The sequence below is a fragment of the Thermobia domestica genome, chromosome 2 (genome assembly GCF_964235325.1).
Source record: "Thermobia domestica chromosome 2, izTheDome1.hap1.1, whole genome shotgun sequence".
In the NCBI taxonomy this organism is placed as follows: Eukaryota; Metazoa; Arthropoda; class Insecta; order Zygentoma; family Lepismatidae; genus Thermobia; species Thermobia domestica.
This window is the reverse complement of record NC_137455.1, coordinates 73,830,132-73,852,570: the sequence shown is the minus strand read 5'-3', so window position 1 is coordinate 73,852,570 and position 22,439 is coordinate 73,830,132. Positions and strand designations below refer to the sequence as shown.

At 34.3% G+C, this 22,439-nt stretch overlaps 1 protein-coding gene across 7 annotated transcripts in view; it reads right to left on the bottom strand.

Annotated features, from left to right (window-relative positions):
* Positions 1 to 22,439, bottom strand: part of LOC145672778 (SUN domain-containing ossification factor) — a 161,028-nt gene that overhangs the window by 8,827 nt on the left and 129,762 nt on the right. For 6 of the 7 annotated variants that reach the window (XM_081741969.1, XM_081741943.1, XM_081741953.1 and 3 more), the window contains 7 exons: positions 21,693 to 21,922; positions 17,884 to 18,057; positions 14,373 to 14,538; positions 12,189 to 12,287; positions 8,713 to 9,830; positions 6,348 to 6,602; positions 2,913 to 3,165 (listed from right to left, as the gene is read on the bottom strand). In XM_081741969.1, the coding sequence (XP_081598095.1) occupies positions 2,913 to 3,165; positions 6,348 to 6,602; positions 8,713 to 9,830; positions 12,189 to 12,287; positions 14,373 to 14,538; positions 17,884 to 18,057; positions 21,693 to 21,922 (2,295 nt within the window). The remainder of the gene's footprint in view (positions 1 to 2,912; positions 3,166 to 6,347; positions 6,603 to 8,712; positions 9,831 to 12,188; positions 12,288 to 14,372; positions 14,539 to 17,883; positions 18,058 to 21,692; positions 21,923 to 22,439) is intronic. The other variant, XM_081741947.1, reaches the window with a different exon arrangement.

Sequence of the window (22,439 nt, the reverse complement as noted above, 5' to 3'; positions counted from 1 at the left end):
GACATCGATTCATCTGTGAATACTGACAAATTCAGTACAGCACAGCATGCGATACTGTGGATGATGAATTCGGCTTAAGTCAGTGGCCAGACAGAAGAGCCAGTCTGATATTCTTGGACCACTTGCATATGGAAGCATTCAGACCTTCCGCCCTAACACACATGCTTTACAACAATGCCGAGTACTTCATGTTGCTCAATAAGTTCCTATCAAAACTTCTCAATTTCACTGGCGCTGGGAGAAATTTCTCATGCGTTTCGGTTCTTATGTTGAAACTATATGTATAAAGTTTTCAACATAAAAACCGAGGTGAATAAAATGAAACTGTTTTTTTTATTATTATTATTATTATACTTAATGCAACTTTAGACCGGGAAAATAGTGTACATTACTTTTCAATCTCTTCCCATGTAAGAAAATACAAGCGAAACGAAGCTGCAAAACAAAACATTTAAAACGTGAAATGAAGGAACGTGGTGGAAAAAGGGATCATACCAAACATACTAAAAAGTGTTAAATTCTGATTTGTCTTCTTTCCTCCCTTTAACCGTGGTCAATTCAAGAATGTCTGCAATTGAAATATTGGGAACCGCGGTTTATAATGCTATAAAATTTTAAATATTTTATTTTTAAACTTTTATAATTCTGTATAATTCGAATTTTTCTGATTCTGAAAGCTAATTGTGACAATACATTATTCTACATAAAATCCAACAGCATCTTTCAAGTTATTACTCTTTGAAAAATAAAGAAAGCAGATGGAATATTTGAGTGAGCATATGGTGATTACTACAAGGCAAACAGTTAGGAAGATGAAATATAATATCATTAATTCAAAAATTAAAATTCACAGTGTGTCCCAAAAGTCGCCCATCTAATTTGTCTTAGTCTATCTGCAGAAAAAATTAACGCAGCATACTGATTTAAAATACTGTGCTGAATTTATCGCAATCTGCTATCCCCATGAACAGGCAGTAGTAGTGGAATTCAACCAATGATCTTGACCAGAGATCAACATCGCGTGTGCGTGTGGTAGCTGTTGTCGAAGTTTATGATGGGTACTATGATGACAAGAAGCCGAAAACTATCACAGATGACGTGATGAACAGCAGCACTGTTTCTAAAAGTTGTTTCGAGTCTTCCGAAGTCCTTACGATATCATTCTCATTCTGCTAATATCAGGAAGACTAGCAACCAACCCACACAAACAATAGTTACTGCACAAACTGAACAACAATAATCCAAACTGTCACATGACTATTGTCAATGAGCCTTATTGGAACTGCAACATGATTTAGATTTTTTAAGACATACTATTACTGACGAAGTATACTTCACTGTGGCAAACAAGGTAAATCGCCATAACTGTATGCATCGGTGTAATGATTCTGCTCGTACTACATTTCAAGTTCAGGATCACACTGCCATGTTAAAAGACCATCTAGACATCTTGGGACGTGTATGCAAAACTACGAGATTTGTCTAAAAGCGCAAATCTGGTGTGTGCCATGTACATCAAAGCATCCTTTAAGTTGCGTAATATAGTGCATGGCTTTTGTGACATCCTGTATGAAGTAACATTTATAGTGATATAACTTATGGCAGTTTATTCTTATGTTCCTGTAGCCAACCTCAAATAATCTTTTACTTGAATATTTGTTTAATGTTTAGACACAATTTTGTAGTAAATAAAAACTCGCAATTTCGTTATAAAAAAATACGCGTAAAGCGGGATAAAATCGTAAATAAAAATTCAATGTAAGAACATTATTTTCCTTGACAATTACAATTAGTTACATTTTATTTCACCTTAATTTCCACTCACCAATCACCATATGAGCTTGTGCATGACTATATCAAACAATATTTGAGTTCTTAAAAAAATAACAATAAGCATCCTCTCTGAGTAAAAGTATCATTTAAAGAAAAAACACACAGAGAGAGAACATTAATAAAATAAATAAATAAATAAATAATCTTAGTGTTCACAGTTTACTTATGCAAATAACACTTAAGCATTGTTTCAATGTTTTCTGGTGTTAAATTTGTTCTTTTGTCGGTAAGTATGTCATTGTAAGAAGAGAGCCCTCTCCACAACATTCGAAACTAATATGTACACTCATGTCCAAAATGACTGTCGCATATCTATAACTGTCTTCTTGTAAGACATAATTTGATAATTCTTTTTTAGGATACTTGTAATACTGATACTATGTGTATAATCGGGAAATGAATATTTGTGGTAAATTTCATAGAGAAAGAATTATAAATACGAAAATTAGTATGAGTGAAACAAAATGTTGCTAAATGGACAAGTTTTATTTTCGTTTTATTGTTCTTATTTACTGCTCTTTTGACATGAAATGTGTCACATACATGTTTTTGCCGATTATACACATACTAACATTATAAGAAGTATCGTTCGAATTCTTTATCAAATTATATTCCTACAACAACATATAGACATGCGACAATAATTTTGGATAGGAGTGTACATTAGTTGGAGACACTTTCCAGCGATTTCTGAATGCTCACTTAACATACCGCGCAACACTCTTTCCACACTATCCACTTCACCCGTAGATACAGTTTGGAGCTCGCATGTAAAATTTCAAAAATTCATGGTGGTCTGTTTTCTCAAAAATGAGAATTTTCATCACATTGCGTTGAAAAATTGTCACTTTTGAGTAAATTTCGTGGAATATCGGGACTTGTTGCAAATTTCGCTAATTCGACAGAATTTCGCGTTTTATCGCGAACGTTATATGGCCTAACAAATGGTGAAAAAGTATATATTTTAGGTACACAACGTTTTCGTACAAAACTGATACATTTCGTATTTTCGCGTGTCATCAAAAAATCGTCTCTATTAATGTTGCATTAAATGGAGCGTATATTAGTTGCTAACTCACCAGATATATTAAGCGCTTCCTCACTTGGCCTTCGTTTCCGAATCCTAGGAGACTGGTGGCCACTCACACCTTCAACTGACTTCCGTCGCTTCAATTTCTTTTGTTCTGTCTTACTTTGTTGCTTGACGCTTTTGTTAGATATACTCGTTACTTGGTTTGCCTCGGTTTCTTTTGAAGAACTTCGGCAAAGATTCAACACTAACACGAATACGAAGATTCCAACGATTAGAAAGACGACGTGCTGGCAAATAACCTGAAAACAAAAACGCAATACATGAAAACAACTAGCTGATACAACTGAAGTTTTTCTTGCCATCTTGGCAAAACAGCAATAGTCTTTGCACTGATATGAAGACTAGCACAAATGCAATGAAATTATTTTCTGTATAAAGCCATGAACAAAAACCATTACTCTGCTATTTAAGAGTACTACACACATTACACATTTTCTATTTCGAAATTAAAGTATCGCAAATGGCAAGAAAGATATTATTCCTCATTGAAACCTTTTAGAGACGGGCTGACATAAACGCAGCCGATCGTTCCGTTGAGGACAGGTGCGGTTTACAGAGTTCAATACTACGCTACCTAGTCCGCTGTCTGATTATGCACACGTCGATACATTGAATAGTAGAAGCACAACTGGACTTGAACGGTTCGTGGATAGTTTAGCATCGACTTTAAGAATGGAAAATGTGTGGCTGGTCAGGAAGCAAAGTGGGTAGCGTAGTGATTAATTTACCAGCAGGGTTAGCAGAAGATTTAGGTTTGAGAGTAAGATATTGGGATTGGGTGCTTTATACTGCAAAGATTTTTTTGCACCCGTCAATTTTTAAAATTCAACAACAAGTTCACCACGAAAGTTAATATTATCTACAAAACATTCAAACCCAGTCACAAAAGTACAATAACTGCAATGCAGTTAGGACATGGAGGTGATGAAGAAACGTAAGAACCTGGGAGATCGATGGCCATGACAGTTTTGCAATTCGGCCCACTCATACCCTCACTTCTAATTAAGTCAACTAATTTAAGTAATGAACAATATCTGTCTTGCAATTCTTTTTTAGACTTCGATTTCGATTATATATTACAGAAAAAAGAGCGATATATATTTCAACTAAGTAATTAGTTTTCAATTCCACTAAACTTCTGATTATAAAGTTTGATTAAGAAGTAGAGAGTGTGACATTTTGTAATGAAAAAAATGACAGTGTGTATATGCACTTTCGTCAATAAAAGATGTTTATTCGTGCAAATTACGTTACTTCAAAATTTCCCATTTCCCTGCGCCACCTTGTACACGAGAATTTAAATCAACTATTATCATAAAGGAATAGCAGAATGTATAACATTGGTGAATATATAACATATTGGCGGAAATGAAATCTTTCGGTTTTACGTCCCACGTTTATGCCGTGCAGGCTAAAGAAGACTGATAAGTGAAATAGTGGAATGATGGAAGTGGGAGGAAACTGAAGAATCCGGAGAAAACCTACGCACACGACATTTGTCCACTACAAACTCCATTTGACGCAAGTTGAGATTTTTTTGACGTTTGGGTAAAAGGAAGAGGGAAAAGTAGAGTGAGAACGTGACAACACCGGCTTGTCAGACAAAGTAGAAAGCATTCTGAGTGTGTCTGTAATACTCCGTCGTTTATAAAGGGGGTTAGACTTAAACAAGAAAGAACGTAGTAGTCACTGTATTTTTCTCTCAATTAAAATACGTAACAAATTAGAATTATAATTTTGTTCAATTTCCATGTCGAATAGAATTTTCCTAGTAATCTATATTAGGCTGAATTGTGATACCAAATGGAAAAATTTCGAGATAAAGTAACTACTTTATGAATACATGCTTTCGGGGGGTAAAATCATCCTATTGTTAGGTTCGTAAAGACCATGCTTTTGATATAAGATTCTCACTGTACAGGAATACTCTGAAGATCCTTCATAATTGTGTGTTGGCTAAGCCTGACTAGAAGATGCTGCTGCCAAATGTGCTTGAAGATATTCTGTACTGTACCTATCACGAAGAAGCCTATTGATCACGCACGCACTGCCCATGTCAGGTACAATCTGCAATAAAAAAACCTGCAACATGAGCATGTAGGTTTGTGAAACGACGAAGTATTTTGCTCCAAAATAAGTGTGCAAGGGAGGACGCCGAGGTTTCTTCTGGCGTGATTCGTGTCACTTATACGCTATGTTGATTCCCTGCGCTGTTAGGCGTAGGTTCACAATAAACTTACATGCTTATGTTGCAGGTTTTTTGCTGCGGACTGTACAAAGATTATGAGGATGACAAGCACCGAAGGAAAGAGGGTGTTAGAAATTTTTATGAAGCTATTAGTAGGAAATATCGAAGAAACTGAACGGAAAATATGTTAAATGCTTTTATAAAAAGTAACAAGGTGGTCTCCAAAAAGTCCAGGTTAGGATTGGATGGGGGCCCATTTGCTGTAATCAATGAACGTTAAACATTGTGATGGCCAACTTCTGCAGTGACCCAAGCTTTGTGAGCGACAAGTACAGTAGAAAAATCCAATACACGCTATTCACTTAATATACATTTACATTGTTTTGACAAAAGTACAGCAGGACTAGATGCACATAAGATCACTTCCACATTTTAGAAGTTGTTGTAGAATTCATAGCTTTATTTTAATCACACTTTCCTTCACCGGTAGTTCGTCTGGTAAGATTCTTTTCATGTCTCGACTGAATACCTAATAATGTGGATTACTCTCCAGGAATGGGTTCCCTCAATTGCGGAAAAAAATAGTCTTTCGTTGTACTTATAACACAGATTTGCTAAAATCAAACTGCATTTACTTAACGTTTGTATTTCCCTTTAGTCCTTGTTCTGAATAGCAATTAGTGAAACTTTGAACTTAGATGGGGACGAAGCCAGTAACTCAAACAACAAAGATTTGCACAGGACAATATTTTCCCATGAGTACTAGGAAGTCGAGATCTAACTATACCAGGGTTTGATCAGGATCGGCTATACTGCCCTTTTTTCTCCAACAGACTAAAACACTTATGGGTAAACTACGGCATGAAGGTCAGTTGTAGCTCTGCAAAAGGTTCTAGACCGCGACAAATTTAACTGACGAATTCACCTTCATTTCTAAAATGTGTGTATCCCAAACTGATCTAGATTGAGAAAAACTTAGAAATGCATTCACAGTTTCATTCATTACATTCTCCTTCATAATCTCTGAGTTATTAATACGCCTTAGTGTAACAAGGGCTTGTAAAATGTACCATTGCCGTTTCCAATAAATTATATTCATCAGCGTAGTTTTCTTCTTTTTCTTGTCTCCTTCCTTAAAAAAAAACACTCGACTAAAACATCTTTTTGAGCTCTAACCACTACAATTTACATAATTTACATTAACACTTCATGAAATTCGAATACTGTACTTACGCCTAGTTTGTATGTCCAGCTTTCTCGTTCTCGCAGCAACTCTGTCACAGCACTGGTCAGAACAACCACTTGACCTCTCAGTGCTGCCAGCTCCTCTGCTTGCTTTTGTTCCCTCTCTTGACCTTTCTTATCTGCTTCTCCAATGGCAGCTAAAGTTTTATTGAAGGCTCGCTGCATTTCTTCCACTTGCTTCTTATAACGGCGACTAAGCTCTTCCAAATACTGAGTACTCAGGGATACATTACGCTCCAGCGCCTGTAATTAAAGAAAATGGTATTTTGTAATTAATTGCTGATCACTGTAACTTAAGAAACCTTAAGGTTGAACGAAGGTTGAACGACATTGAACCAAGGGCCCACGAGTGAATTTTTATCACTGTTAATCCAATTAAATCTACCAACAAAATCTCGTAATTTAATGTAAATACTGCCAAAACTGAAATCTAATCCATCAAAAGCACACATTTAAATTGATTTTCTGTTATGTTTCGCTTTTAACATTGAAAAATTCGTTGAAATCTTACAGTATAGTCTAATTGTCTTGTGTGGTTTCTAATTAATGAGCTATATTAATTTGAAAGTTTCTAGACTAAATCTGCAAGTAGCACTTTTAGGTATTGTATCTTCCATATGTGGAGGAATATGATCACGAAAGCTACGAAGTTAAAAATTAGACTCATAATTTAATAAAACTGACTGTACTGACAACGGAGCTACGCGTCGCTACAAGCTCGAAAGTACTGTTGACCTATCAGTCACACGCCGAAACCTCAATATTTCAAACCAGCCACGCCTAGGCCAACCCAATTAAGCTACAAAGTTGAAATTTGGACAGGGCATAAGATCTGACATAACGTACCATTAAGGATGATTTTTTGGAAATTCAACGGGGAAGGAGAGGAAATAGGGGGTGGTAACTATTATACTGATGTTCATATCTCCGAATTCCTGAATATTAGAGACATAAAATGAAACTTCGTATTTTTTATATTTGTCCCAGAGGAGATGAGGTGAAAGAAAGGGGTGGAGGCTGCAATTATTATAAAAGTGTTATATCTCGGAATCCTTCAAGGCTAGAAATATGAAATTTGGTCTTTTGAACTTTTAATCTAAAATAATTGAACGCATGTTTCAGGTTTTTTTTCTTTTTTTCTTTTTTTAACATGCTTGACCTAGAATGGAAGAAACGTGGTGAGAATGCTTTTTGACATGCCCATATGAGACACTCGAATTTTTTGCGATACCTCGAGTTTAGACGAATTCTATATGAAAAATACAAAAGGAAGAACACACTATATTGCCCACAATGACACGTGGGGGCATTAGCTAGTATAAGTATAAAAAAAATCAATAATAAAATACTATTTCTGTAAAAAATTGGCGGATGATATCTGATGCGATGGGGCTGGAAGGGTAAGAAGCAAAATACTGAAAATTGTGCTGCTGCTCGAGATCGAAGTTCAAGCCTACCACCAGTTCAGGTCGGGTATTTCTAGTTTTTCTCAATTTTCCGAATATTGTCAATGTCAAGTACATAAAATGAGAGAAAATGCAGAAGTCAATTTACTGAGTTTTTTATATGGAGTAGGGAACTTTAGCAGTCTCTCATTCAAGTCCCTAATTATCGTTTCGTTTGAAAGTTAATTGAACAACCACATAAATGGATTAGTCAATTTTTTACGTGGTGTTTGAACAAGATGAAACAACATTACTTTTAATATGATGGGACATAATAAAAAAGTGAAGAACCTAAATTTTTAACGTTCTAGAAATAATCGTTAAAACAGGAAAGAAATTTGAAGAATATGAGTGCATGCAAAAATTGGAATGAACCATCAATGTGAAATCATATTAAGCATATATCTTTGTTTTAAAATTAACTTTTATATGCACAATATACTCGAGACTTCAAAAGTTACATATTTTATATATATGGCAAGTGCATAGATATTGTGAATCCTTCAAAGTTCGAAAATCCGTACATATTTTGGTGGAACTCTTAATGTAATTTATCACTCCCTACTTCAAGGGAATATTTAAAAATAAGATAGTCGCTACATTATTTAGTATACAGAAGAATTCAAAAGTCAGATGGTATATTACAGAACTATTCCCATCTACTTCAAGGAAATACCTGGGTGGAAACAACTACTCTTATTTCGGTTTCGAAGGACTAACAATGATTTGCATAAATTAACAACACAGTTAACATTGTCCTCTTCCAGAATATGTAACTACTGGATATAAATGCAAATTACTTTTAATAGTGTGCAAAGATGTATTAGTTTCTTATAAAATGAAACCTTTCTAGGATTTAAACTGGAAAAATAATTACTATAATTACTAAGGTACTGTAGTACACTTACCTTAATCCGATTGGAAAGTCTCACGAACAGCGATTCTTTCTGCATCTGTGTAACAGAGGAAGGGTTTCCATCAGAAGCTGACGAGATTTTTACTGCCTCACTTGCTCCTCCGGATGAGAGAGTTGGTGTACTTGGCGTAGGATCTGACTGATCAAAAGCAACATCCTTTAGCTCTGATAACAATGAGTCAAGAGAAAGATCTTGGAGAGGAGGACTGGGTGTACTCCTGGCAACATCTTGAACATCCGGTTGTCCCATTGGTCCTTCCTGTTCTTTCGACACATTGATAGTTCCTTCATGGTCAGATATGGGTGGAATTTGAGTTTCTGTTTTGACAGTCTCATTCAAAATTTTATCAACTGGTTCAGTCTCTGGTACAGTTTGATTCGACACAGCAGATGCGGTAATTTTAATAGGATCCTCAGTTTTAAGAGCTGACGTTTCTAACACTATCTTTTCGTCCTGGCTTTTGGGTAATTCTATTTGTTCTTCATCTTTAAGAGTTTTTGTAGGACTGATCTGAAGTGAAATTATAGAGTCATTATCTACTACGGTATTACAATCAGTGACTGCACTGGCCGTTATACCAGGACTAGCCTGATCACACGCAACCGGAGTCGTTGCCACATTGTTCACTGTGCATGTTGTTTCTGACGATGGAAGTAGTACGGCTTCATAATCCTGTTCTGATTTTATACTCTGACTTTCATTCAAGCTCCCCATTTGACTGATATTTAGAACAACTTTCTTTTCTAACACGGCCAACACATTACATAAAGCAATGATGTACTTCTTTGGTAACAACGATGATAGGTAGTCTCTTCGAACTTTTCCTTCCTTTGTTGGTCTAAGTGGATAAGGAGCACCAATTCTAAAATCTAAACCGTAACTTTTACACATACTACTTCTTAACGTGTCTTGTACAAAAGAAGATCTAATCATTCGCGTCAAAGCATCACTCTCACAACTTAAGACACCATACACATCACTAAATAACGCATCACTACAATTATCACACACTATAATATGACTCGGTGTTACACAATGATGTTTTGAAGTTTTATTCTTCACGATTTCAGTGAGGTCTACTTGAACGGTTGTGGCGTTGGACGAATCTCCTGTTAAAAAAGAAACAATATAAATTAATTTAAACAATTCTCTGGGAAGTGAAAATATAGCTACTTATCAAGTGCTTTCAATTAAAATTATTCACATTTCACTTAAGGACATTAAGTTACCGAAATTTGGAAGAAAGTTGAACCCAAATTCAAATTTATTTTCATCTTTAAAAATACAATCACATTCTGCAACCAATAATTACAACGTGTCCTGCACAAATGAAGTTTTAATCATTTGCGTCAAAGTATCTCTCTCACAATTTAAAGACACTATACACACCATATGACTACAATTATTACACACTATAACATGACTGTATATATAAACAATTATTGGCAAACCGAGCGACCGTAAACTAGCTTAGCATTCTCGCTTCTCGATCTAGAGATCGAGTTTGAAGCGTAGATCGATCATACTGAGGTCCTGGTAGACTTTTTATCCCAGTGCTGTTACTATTTTTGATACGTGTTGATTCTAATGTAAATTAGCTTCGTAGACCGTACATGGAAGTTGGTTAATTGTTGAAAATAAATAAAATAACCGTAGCCCAACGAGAATTGTTCATGGATACTTGTGGCCAATTGTAAAAAGAGCTTCAATAATAATTTATAACACTGAATTATATTTCAGGTGTCTCTTGAAACATTTCCATTGCAAAGCAAAGCTAGAAATTTTAAAATTACTGTGTTAATACCATGAACATACAAGTACCATTTTTTCTTACTATATAAGCTGCAACAAAAGAAAAGATCTTAAATAAGTTATTTTCTTTTATCAATGGCTGTAAATGTTCAGTGTGTACTTCAGTTATATGGATGTAGGGTTTGTTTCACTGGAGGCAAACCTAATTTTTTTTTTTTTTTTTTTTTTCTGGGTTAAGCCCTTAAAAGAACCGAACCTAATTCAGTGCTTTTATCTCATTAATTTTCTTCTTGAAAGATTTTTGAAATAACATTTCATAAAATACCTTCTTTTCTCGTAAGATACCATCGAGTAACAGCGAGAGTGCTTACCTACTTATTCAATTTAAACGCAAATAGTGAAAAAGTGACCGACTAGACCAGGACTGGAATCCCCGGCATACCGTCCCGATTTGTTAACTACTATGCCACCCAGTCCGCTTCCCAGAACAGCCACCCACTCTCACTCTCGAGGTTGGTACTTTCATCTCACACCACGTTGGTTGTAGCAAACCCCGTGCTGTGATTGGGCAATCCAGTATACATATACCGAGCACCTTATGACTGTTGTAATTTTATATATACTAATGAAAGCAGGGGACTGTGGTACAACCCACATGGTCAGAGATGAGAGCACCGACCTCGAGAGTGAGATAGTGGGTGACTACGCATCGGCACGATATGTCGGAGGTCCCGGGTTCGAGTCCCGGTCCAGTCTGTCACTTCCACTCCACTCTCTGCGTTAGTATTCGTTCCTATGGAATATTTAGGGTGTGGGTCATTAGCACTTATTCAATTTAATTATTTCTATTTTCTTTTCTCCTCTCCACTTTTCCGAACATTTCTGTTAGGAATAATCGGGCAAAGTGTTAGAAGTTTGTAACAGGTTGAAACAAGAGTAACTAAAAAGCTAATGTTTGAAAAGTAATGTTTGTTTATGTCCATCGAATATTGAAGCTAATACTAATGTTATTCGTTTAAATGTCTTAACGTATTTTTACCTTAAAAGGATTCTCTTCTTTAGGCTTAACAAAAGGCCAGTTGGTCCTACTAGTTATCAATATTATTTGTAAGCACCCTTCACTATGCGCAAATTAAAATTCAATTTCTTCACTGCTAATTTTCTGTATATCCATATTAACGTCTCATCTCTCGTCGTTGATCATTCCTTTTGGATATTTCCAGGTTTCTTCATCAAATATATCAAAAACCCGAAAATCATTCTATTCTGAAACTATTCACAACACTAACAGAATTCTAAAGAAAATTTTCCACATTGCTACCAACTTCATCCTTATTCTGCGCTACTGTAGCATGTAAATTCTGTTTAGTAGTTAAATGTTTAACCTTCAAAAAAGGTTTACAAATGAAGATAGCTACGAAAGCTGAAGAAGTTTTCGATTGTATAATACGGTTTTACACCAAGTTTGTTACGCTGAAAAATCCAATCCACATTCGAAGGTTAGCATCAACAGTCTACATAAATAGATAAATTTATAAACAGATTAAAACTACAGTAATCCAACCTGGAATTGTTAAGGCAGATTTAGAATGGATTACTTGAAAAATAATGACCAATAAATTACAATTTTAACTTTCCGTTTACGTTCGTCGTTTATAGAAACAAACTTCGTGCATCAAGTACGTATAACAAATTTACATTCTAGATTTACTCACCTCCCTTGACGAGCGCTTCCGCAGCCTTCTTAACTATGCTCATAACGGCATCTCGTGCACTTCCAAAGAGATTTTTTGGTGGACCTCCAGTATCCATATCTGGAAATTAATAGTGTTTTTACTTGTTAACTTGCCAGATACTTATCAAGCTTTACGATTAGTTGTGTATACCTTAGAATACTTTCTAATACAGAATACATAAAATGTTGCAAAAAGACACAGATTGTATTACGAAATTAAAAAGAACGAACAGAACAGTTACGTTAAAAAAAAAATCAAACACTAAAAAAATATTACATAAAATTTCTGTTCTGCTAATTATTTCAAGGCAACATAATACAGAGACGAAAATAATATTTTAATACTGCTGTTAATAACCCAATATTCCACTATAAATTTACAATATAAACAGTGTAAATATAAATAAATTTTCTCACTTAAACAATTTTGAGTTTTACATCTCACGATTCTGCTACTTAGACTAATGGTGAAAGGACACCACATTATACATTCTGCGTGGGACTGGAGACCACGACAGACATGTCTTGCGATCTCTAGTCCAATACCTTATACTACTCGATCATTTCATCCGGCTGAAGTTGGATTGTGTGTTCATATCGCTCTCAAACCTGCTAATAGGAAACTGGATACAGAAACCAATCTTAAATGGAACAATTGATTTCATTTGGTGCATGTTTCTCAATTTCGAAATCCACTTTTCTCTAACAGCAACTAAACATTTACTCCAGATGCACTGAATGTCAAAAATGGACGTTCACTTTTGGTGTGCGTGATCAAATTTATTTCAAGAAGATTAATTGTTATTACTATACCTGTTCGAATTACTGAATCAAATATATTCCTCATCAAATAATAAGTGATAATTAATAAAACTAATATTGATATAACCAAATATAAAATAAGTGCGTAAATTGTTGAAATATATTTTCTAAACCTACCATTTCATAAACAAAATATGGATTTTTTTTTTAATATATATGTTCAAGTATCAAGATGAAAAAAAAAATCTTAATAACTGATTAATTGCTTTGAAACACCTCTTGGACTGACGAAACACTCTTCATTGGTAATTCCAACTATATAAAAAAAACTCCGCTTCCATATAAGTGAAATCAAAATATATCAACTTTTATTTTTTTTAATTTTTCTGCTAGTAACTCTGCACTGTTAAATTTACCAATGTTCTCTCTACCTTTATTTGCATTAAAATGCTTTGGGTTCTCAGTTCTCAAATTTAAAACACCTCCATATTCCTGAAGACACAAACTGAGTAATTATCTGGAATATCTCCAATCTTAGTCGGTCTCATCTAGGCTGCAAATTTTACATATCAAAATTTTTAACAATTTATTTTTTCTTAAATTTTATTTATTTATTTTCTGAAGTTTGATAGAAGATATAAATTTCTTAGAATTTTCAATGGATACAAAATATAAGGAAAAATAAATATATGTCAAATTTGAATATTTTCTGCCCTACCAGTGGTCCGATTAGGCTCTGGAATATTGCAGATGAATTATTCAAATTATCTCTCTTCAGGGAACATTGATGTGAATGATGTAATAGGTGTTCGGTTTAGTTACGTTTTATGTTCTTTAAGTAATGTGAATATACACTTCTACGGTTAAACACCTGTAATTCTCTTGTAACTCCTTTCGATAAATATTTCCTGCTTCAAAGAATTATTTTTAGTGTGTATCGAAAATCAGTACAGAAATTTCAGAACAAATGGGAAGAAAAATACTAAACTGTTTCAAAATATTAACAACATGTGAATTGATAAATACTTTCAAATTCCAACGTTACACTTATGGAAATCAGTAACCTCTTTCGATAATATATTTTCTCAATGTCAGTTTCTATTTCTTCATTTATATAATTAAATTGGGTATCCTGAATGTTGCTATGGTTATTTTATTATGGAAATCCACAATATTTCTTTTATTTTTCCCCATGTCGACGGAAATTTTCTTCAAATCACATGGAAAAACAACTACTTTTACCCACACCTTTTATTCCTATAAACTTTCACTGACAATTACCACAACAGTTAGACAAGACCTTCTACTAACATAATAAACACAAAAGAATACACACAAGAACAGAAAATAAGAAAGAAAAGTGTTGTAAATAAGGCCAATGGACTACAAAAACCAAACATACTGATTGTACAATTACCCAGAGGCTCATCATCATCATCGTAGATATCAGGCTGCGCTTCTTGAGTTTCGTCCTCCGTTTCCAACACCTCAAATTCACTTGTTCCATAAACGCGGAAAAGGGAGATGGGACAAAAGTGTTCTGATCCATAGTGAGAATTCAGCTCAACCTGTGAAATGAATGAGAAATATACACAATATATGTAACTGATACTTTCATGACAATTGGGAATTGACATTTATTTTGATAAAAATTGTATTCTAAACAAAGTAATTTATGAACCTAAAAATTCTAAGTTTTAATTTATGAAACAAGATAGTGAAAATTAACCCTAGAAATACCGCTGGGGAAAGGGGTCAAATTTTGCCCGCGCGTTCAAATTTCCAATTTTTTCCAGGATAAAAGCGTTCCCTAAGAACTCTATTTTTTTTACACTGTTCGTTTGAATATAATGTTCACTTTTGTTAGTTTTCATTGTTTATTTTAAAAACATTTATTTGGCGCGGACTGATTTGACTCCCTATTGGTACTAGGTGCATTTTATTTTTCCCAAAAACAAGTGTTAGCCTACGTCTATCTTATTTGAACACTGAAGCTTAGAAAAGCGTACCGCCAAGACAAAACCGAAGCAAAGATTTTAACATAACCATATATGTAACCATTTATGATAAATATAAAGTAGAACCACCTCAAATGTTTCTGTTATTAGTGTAAGATTGAAATGTGAACTTCAATAAGTATAGTTTAAAAGTCACTTGAAAAAAGCGCGTGCAAATTTGACCTTTGCACGTAGCAAATACGGGCTTGGTAATTCTAGTGTTAAATTATGTTGACGTGGTTGTTTCAAGACTGTTCAAGATTTTAACTGAAAATAGTGACAATTGTGCTTTCTTTACGAAAAAGTTTTTAGTTACAGTATGGAAATAGGAAGATTTCTGAATCAATGTTTTGTAAGGGGTCACATTAACGTATTTCAATTTTATAAACTAGGGAGAAAAAAAAAAAAAAAAAAATAGAAAATACCGTATCTAAATCTACTATAACTATTGAGGCACTAAGGCGACTTGGTATTTTGTTTTGTAATATGCCTAATGAATTAGATTTCTAACAAAAATGCTTATAACCAGAAGTTATTATTTTTTATTTATACGAATTTATCCCTTTTCAGCACCGAGGCTATATGAGAAGGAATTCACTGCTTAAAGTGGGTTCCGAAGTACCTCTCGTTATACTAGTCTAACTCCACCGTGGATCGAACTTGGGACTAGGATTACAGAAAGCAAGTACATACCTCATCGCTCATTTTCAATGTGAATATGTGAGGCTAAGTAGTCACCAGGTGACAGTGAAGACAATGCTGCTCATATAGACTAATAAAAGATAATTTTTTGTTCCAAGTTTCTCCAATATTTCAAGTTTAACATCATATCTGAGTAACTATAGGCGTTCAGCCCCAAAAGATTGAGTTTTTTTTTTTTTTTTTTTTTTTTTTTTTTTTTTTTTTCTCCTTCAAATTAAAGGAACTTTTTCAACACGATAACTATATTAAGACAAACACATCAACAGATTCAAGTGAGATCCTAACTACATGCACCCCGGTAAGTCGAACCCAGGTCTGCTTCCAGGGTAAGAACTCATAGTTTAGCCACGATGAAGTTGGATACGCGTTGTGTGTCATTTCATAACTACGACTACATCACACCCTCTTAACATGGAATACGAACCATACGTACTTCCACCGGAACTATCACAAATTACCCGGAAACATACCTTGAATTTACCTCCAGTGTCAACTAAAACGCAAATATCAATACAAAACCCCACACATTTTAATATCTGAGGAAGTAATTTTCAACAATAGAAAAGGTATGTTGGAAAAGGTGGAACACATTGTACTGCTAGTACTTGAACAGGATGTAAACTGACAACTTGAAAGCAGTATCACAAATAAGAACTCTCAAGTAATCTCTGCTAGAAACCGAAATATCATCGAGGATAAGACATGGTTAAAGTTAAGTCATAGGCAGGTTAAATTTTCATTGCTGGTAATGTTTTCAAACTATTGCATTTTACAGTACTTTTTCCTCTCAGAGCCTCTGTTTCTGTTTATCTTTATTGGGAAACAAACCATTACCTTTATAAGATTACATAATAGCGTTTCAAGTCACTATGCATTGCTCACTATGCATTGCCAACACTTCATTAGGTTGAGCGAGTGAAGATTTTTTGTGTCCAATTTATTTATTTATTTTCCGTAAAGTGATTTCTATAAGACACTTCAGGTGAACTCTGCACGTGATACTGATGGTAGTATAAATGATTTTGAAGCAAGATCGATCGGTCATGTCAATCAATGATCGAAAAATTACATCATATGACATCATCAGTCGTTCCTGATCAAACTAGTCCGTGACTGAATTGCATTGAGCCAAATTTGCACGGTAATAGTGGTATGCAGAAATTACTCGCTCAGCCGAACTTTACATTCCAAATGAGTTTATCCTAGTTCAGTGATTGCCAAACCGTCAATCGCGAGCTTCTAGTAGCTTGCGGGGACATTTTCGATAGATTGCGTTAACGCTTTGGTTGGCTAACCTTGATTCCTTCATTGAGCTGACGCTAACGACAGGGGGCACTGACGACTATTGCTTGTTTCTCCCGCGCAACTGCCATTGTCAGCCTTATCTCAAAGTTGATTATATGCGCGTGGGGTTGTGCACTATTTTTGGTGTGTATATTACACATTTGCTAACTTTGATAGTTTCATTTTATATTTACTAGGAAATGTAATATAATTTCAGCTCAATGTGTATTAAAAGCTTCCAAAATTAAAAAGAAAAAAGAAAAACAGGATGAGGTTCCGTAAACGAACTTTCAAAAAAATGAAAGCTAAAAATAAAAATAAAAATATCCAAATACAATAACAAAATAAGGAACTGCATACAGGTGAAAAGCCAAAAAAACCGGATATATAAACCATAGAAATGGTAAACAAAGGGGTTAATTAGGCAGTCCTTTGACAGTCGCTCCATCAGTCAGGACAACTTAGAGTCAACCATCAGAACCTCATCAGGATGGACCTCAGCCTGTACCACTATAACCTTCTATAAGTACTTATTAATTATGCCGAGGAACAACGCATAAGAAGTTCGTGCGTGGAGGTCTTTCTCCATAACAGGCATTTTTGTTAAATCTGTAATTTCTATATTATTGTCATAACCTTTTTTATGTACTACATATTATTGTCATAACCTTTTATGTAACTTCATTAAATAATCAAAATGCATCAAAAATAGTATTATCCTACTACCGAGTATAATAATAAGTAATCTCCCACAATCACTTATTCCAAATAATAAACAAAAAAACATTATTTTAAGTTACGAAACAGTAGCTCACAGGAGGATTTAAAAACTGTACGGTAGCTCAGAAGCTTCGTAAGTTTGGCGACCACTGTCCTAGTTTATTACATCATAATTTACAGCACTATACATATTACTTTTAAAAGCAGTACCTTGATAAATTTTCCAAACAGATGTGGTTCTAGATTAAAACTCTGAATGGTCCTTTCATCTTCTGCTACAAAATGCCCAACATTTCGCCAATCTCGGGTCGGATAGCGATCGCTTATTGACACGGTGAACTCTCGAGGAGACGAAGAGAAAAGTTCGAAATTCGCTAATTCGATCTGAAAAAGTAAAGAAATTTTAAAAAGCAGTAATACACTAAAGCTTCAATAACTAAAAAAAGATATACTCTTTGATTTCGTTAATCTAAGTTCAGCAACGAAAAATTATTTCCGTAATCAACTTCGATAAATGAAGGGTTCTGGGGCAGAATGTGCTTTTATTTATTTTTTATAAAAAATATTTAAAAAGAGGTGCTTGACCCGTTCTTCCCTCTGTATTGGTATTTTTTTTTTATTATTATTATTAAACAAATCACTAAGGAATAAACGAGCATCTCAAAAACACTTAGATCAATACTGTTGCATCATTACTTCAAAATTAGGGGAATTAACTTGATGCAATCTCCTTCCAAAAGGGCTCTAACAGCACCTTTATGACGATAAAAATTTTAACTAAAGTAGACAAGAATTTGAAAATCTCGAAACTTACAGTTTACCAACAATTGCTAGATACTATTTAACGTATCAATAACAGAATTGACAGCTTCTTCAACGTTCGTAATTTCTTCAATATGAAGATCCTTTCGTTTAAAGAATCTTTAAAGCTACACAGATTTCTTAATAAAACAATCGTTAAGTACTTTAGCAAATGGTACAAACAAAAGCATCTACTCTTTCGCTAGAAACAACCAACTAATATAATTAATAAAGAAAAACGTAACATATAAGCCATTTCGGCGCGAAGATTACATTTTCCAAATCAATTTCTGATAGCAAACTGTGATCGAGCATTTATTTAAGTATAATATATCTTGATTGGAACTAGTAGTGTACTATTAGTCCCGCACCTAATTTTTCACATCTTTCAGGACTGTGCAGAATCAAAATTTCCCTGCGTAGTTATGTAGTATTGAGAAAAAGGCTACTTTCAAGTAATGTTTTATTACCCGTAAAATGGATTTAGAAAAGTTGAAAAGTACGAAGCGTGGTTTTTACGTAAGTACAGTTTGGAAATAAATAAAAAAAGTAATACTTTTCGTAACAATTTTATTGTTACATAAAAGCCTGTACCTTAATCTAATTTTCTACATAGCTTCCACCAATACTAAGGCACTTATTTTATCATACAAGCTTTTGAATACTATCCTTGTCGAGGTCTGCCGCCTGATTTGACACCTGCAACACCCACCCTGAGCACAATTATCGATAATTTAAGCGTTGAATCACAATTTCAAACAGAACACTTCTTGAAACTTGAGGAAACTTATCAGATAACGACGAAATCGTAAAGTGTCTGTTCTCTTTCACTTTTTCGTCAACTTTCTGCGCTAAGTCCTGGTCGCCCACTTCGTTCCTCATGATGAACAATCGTGCGGCCATTTTTGAAAACTAACCCATTTCCGTACCATTCCATCGCTCATCATGTTTTCTCCATACACTTCCCTAATCTGACAATGAATTTCATCCGCTTTCACGCCTTTAGCACTAAGAAAATTAATCACAGCGCATATTTCATAGTCGGCATGATTCTCAATTGGCGGTGGTATTTTAACTACTCACACACAAACGTAAACACGGTCGAATGCTTCCGTAATGGAATCTGTAGCTTGCCAACAGATGTAGGTACATAGCGTGCATGCGCGGAATGCCAACCGCAGCGGCCGAATTTCAAAACTGTACTTAAACACGCCTCGTAGATTTATTAGGTCTCTTAAACGTATGATTTTTCAGTTATAACTGCTAATGGACATAAATAAAATTACAGCGGAATAAAAAATTATATCAAACCCAGACATCAAAACTTGTAGATAAATTAAATCAAAGAGAAGCTTCAAGAAAATAGTATATATTATACAAACTATCGTCAAGGCTATCTCCAATGACGTAAGTAACGCAATGTTCATCAAATTACTCGAAAAACTTTAAAATACCTTGTTTGTGCTAAAGCGATTTAACATTGTATATTTTCTTTAAAATTATCTCCAAAATTAATGAAGAAGATTCTCGAGTAACTGTTAGCCGGAAGTTTGTCCTACACAGAACACTTATTTGCATTCCATGTTTATTATAAGACAGCAGAGTTCAGTTTTCCTTTCGTGAAACTCGTGTTTATTCATGAGTTGATATAGTATTCTATTCGTAATTTTAATCACTATGACCTGCTTATAATGTGAGAAACTTTCGCAACGGATATACACGGAAGTAATTTCAGATCAAAGCTTTAGCGAAAGTTTAAACATACTTAAAACTCCTTTCTCAGATTTTTCCCTTTAATTTCCACGAATTTTTCTAATTTCTAACTTACGGGAATAATATATACTCAGAAAAACTGGAAAAAACACAATTTTTAAGAAGATTGATTTTCAAAACTCGTACATTTACTGTCCGTCTCGGAAATAAAAACTCTGAATAACAATTTGAAGGATCAAATTTTGGCCAGGATAAAGATGGTCAAAAGTTAGGAATTTGAAGGATTAAATTTTGGCCAGGATAAAGATGGTCAAAAGTTAGGAATTTGAAGGATTAAATTTTGGCCAGGATAAAGATGGTCAAAAGTTAGGAATTTGAAGGATTAAATTTTGGCCAGGATAAAGATGGTCAAAAGTTAGGAATTTGAAGGATCAAATTTTGGCCAGGATAAAGATGGTCAAAAGTTAGGAATTTGAAGGATCAAATTTTGGCCAGGATAAAGATGGTCAAAAGTTAGGAATTTGAAGGATCAAATTTTGGCCAGGATAAAGATGGTCAAAAGTTAGGAACAGAGTTCGTTAATGGATGTGATTTATCTAGCTGCAAAGATATGTACCATTAAAAATCGGTCATTCATGAATTATATATACACACACATGGGTGTGTCCAGCGTCAAAACTCTAAACTTAAATCCTTGTACAGTCCGCAGCAAAAAAAACCTGCAACATGAGCATGCATGTAAGTTTATTTTAAAACTACGCCTGACAGCGCAGGGAATCAACATAACTTCTAAATGGTACGAACCACGCCAGGAGAAACCTCGGCGTCCTCCCCTGAACACTTTTATTTTGGAACAAAGACTTCGTCGTTTCACAAACTTACATGCTCATGTTGCAGGTTTTTTGCTGCGAACTGTACCAATGAACTCGAGAAGTATTACAATGATATTCTTGTAGTTTAATAAATATCTTGCACAATTTAAATATTATTTCAGAGTTAATTTTTGTAATCTAGCAAGGTAATCATGTGAACTGCTAGTACAGCTTTTCTGAAGTGTTCAAAAAAGCATGCCTTGCTATGCATATGCTTGGGTTCGATTTCCCTTAATTAGTATTAATGACATAACAGTTACACTTACAAATAATTTATATTTGAAGTTCTCCTAGAGAACTGAATTGTGATCATTTCAACATATACAGTATTGCCCCCCAGTGATCAAATATGAAACTATATTGAACAATATAAGTTTATAAAATGAATTCAGATTAACACATTAAGAGAAATGTTATATATTCAGAGACAAGTAGCCAACTACCATTAATTCATAACTTCGCAATGACAAATTACTGCACAGCAATTAGTTTAAAACGCTTACGTTCTTTTGATAATTTGAAAATTTCGCCTATAACAGAGTCTAGTGATTTACACTTTAATTTTATTAACTTCACCTTGAGAGAATCCTGTTTCGATAAAAGTAATAAAAACATAATAAACTTTATACCCACCTTTTTCGCTTGAATGGCTTCGCATAATTCCACCACAAACCAAATACGATTGGTACACACATTTAACATATATTCATCTCTATTTGGTGAAAGAATAGATCCCGGGCTTACTACTTCTGGATTTGTACCTGCTATTTTAGATCCACAATCTGGAGATGCATAGTTTTTTGATCGTAATTTTTTCGTACCACTTGATCTTGTTGATCCATTTGGTACTGTTGCGTTTTGACCTTAAATTAGAAATTCTTAGGTTAGAAATAACAACAAATTAATATAAACAAAACTATGATAAAGGATGGTGTTACGTTTATATATTCCAGTCCAGTGTGCTTTATAAAGTTTGGACTGGACTGTATAAATGTGACGCCACCCTTCATCATTCAATATTATCAGCCATTTGATTTTTTTAAAATATTAACAAAGCAAAGTCATAGTCTAGGATGAGTATAATTAATTTTCGCTAATTTATCAAGTTTTAAAAGAAGATAAATTTAAGCACTGAGAATTGTCATACCTAGGTCTTCCAGATGTCCCGAATTTACATAATCTGACATTCCTGAAATTGTTCAAAACTCCAAATATCTCTGCTTTCCTCTACATCATCATTCGTGCGATAGATATTATATATAAACATCAGTTTTATTGATGATCAACTTTCAATAAGAACGATTTACTATCACTCACTTTCAGTGAATGTTGAACTAGGATATTTAACTTTGGTATTTTAAGAAAAAGCAACGTATACCT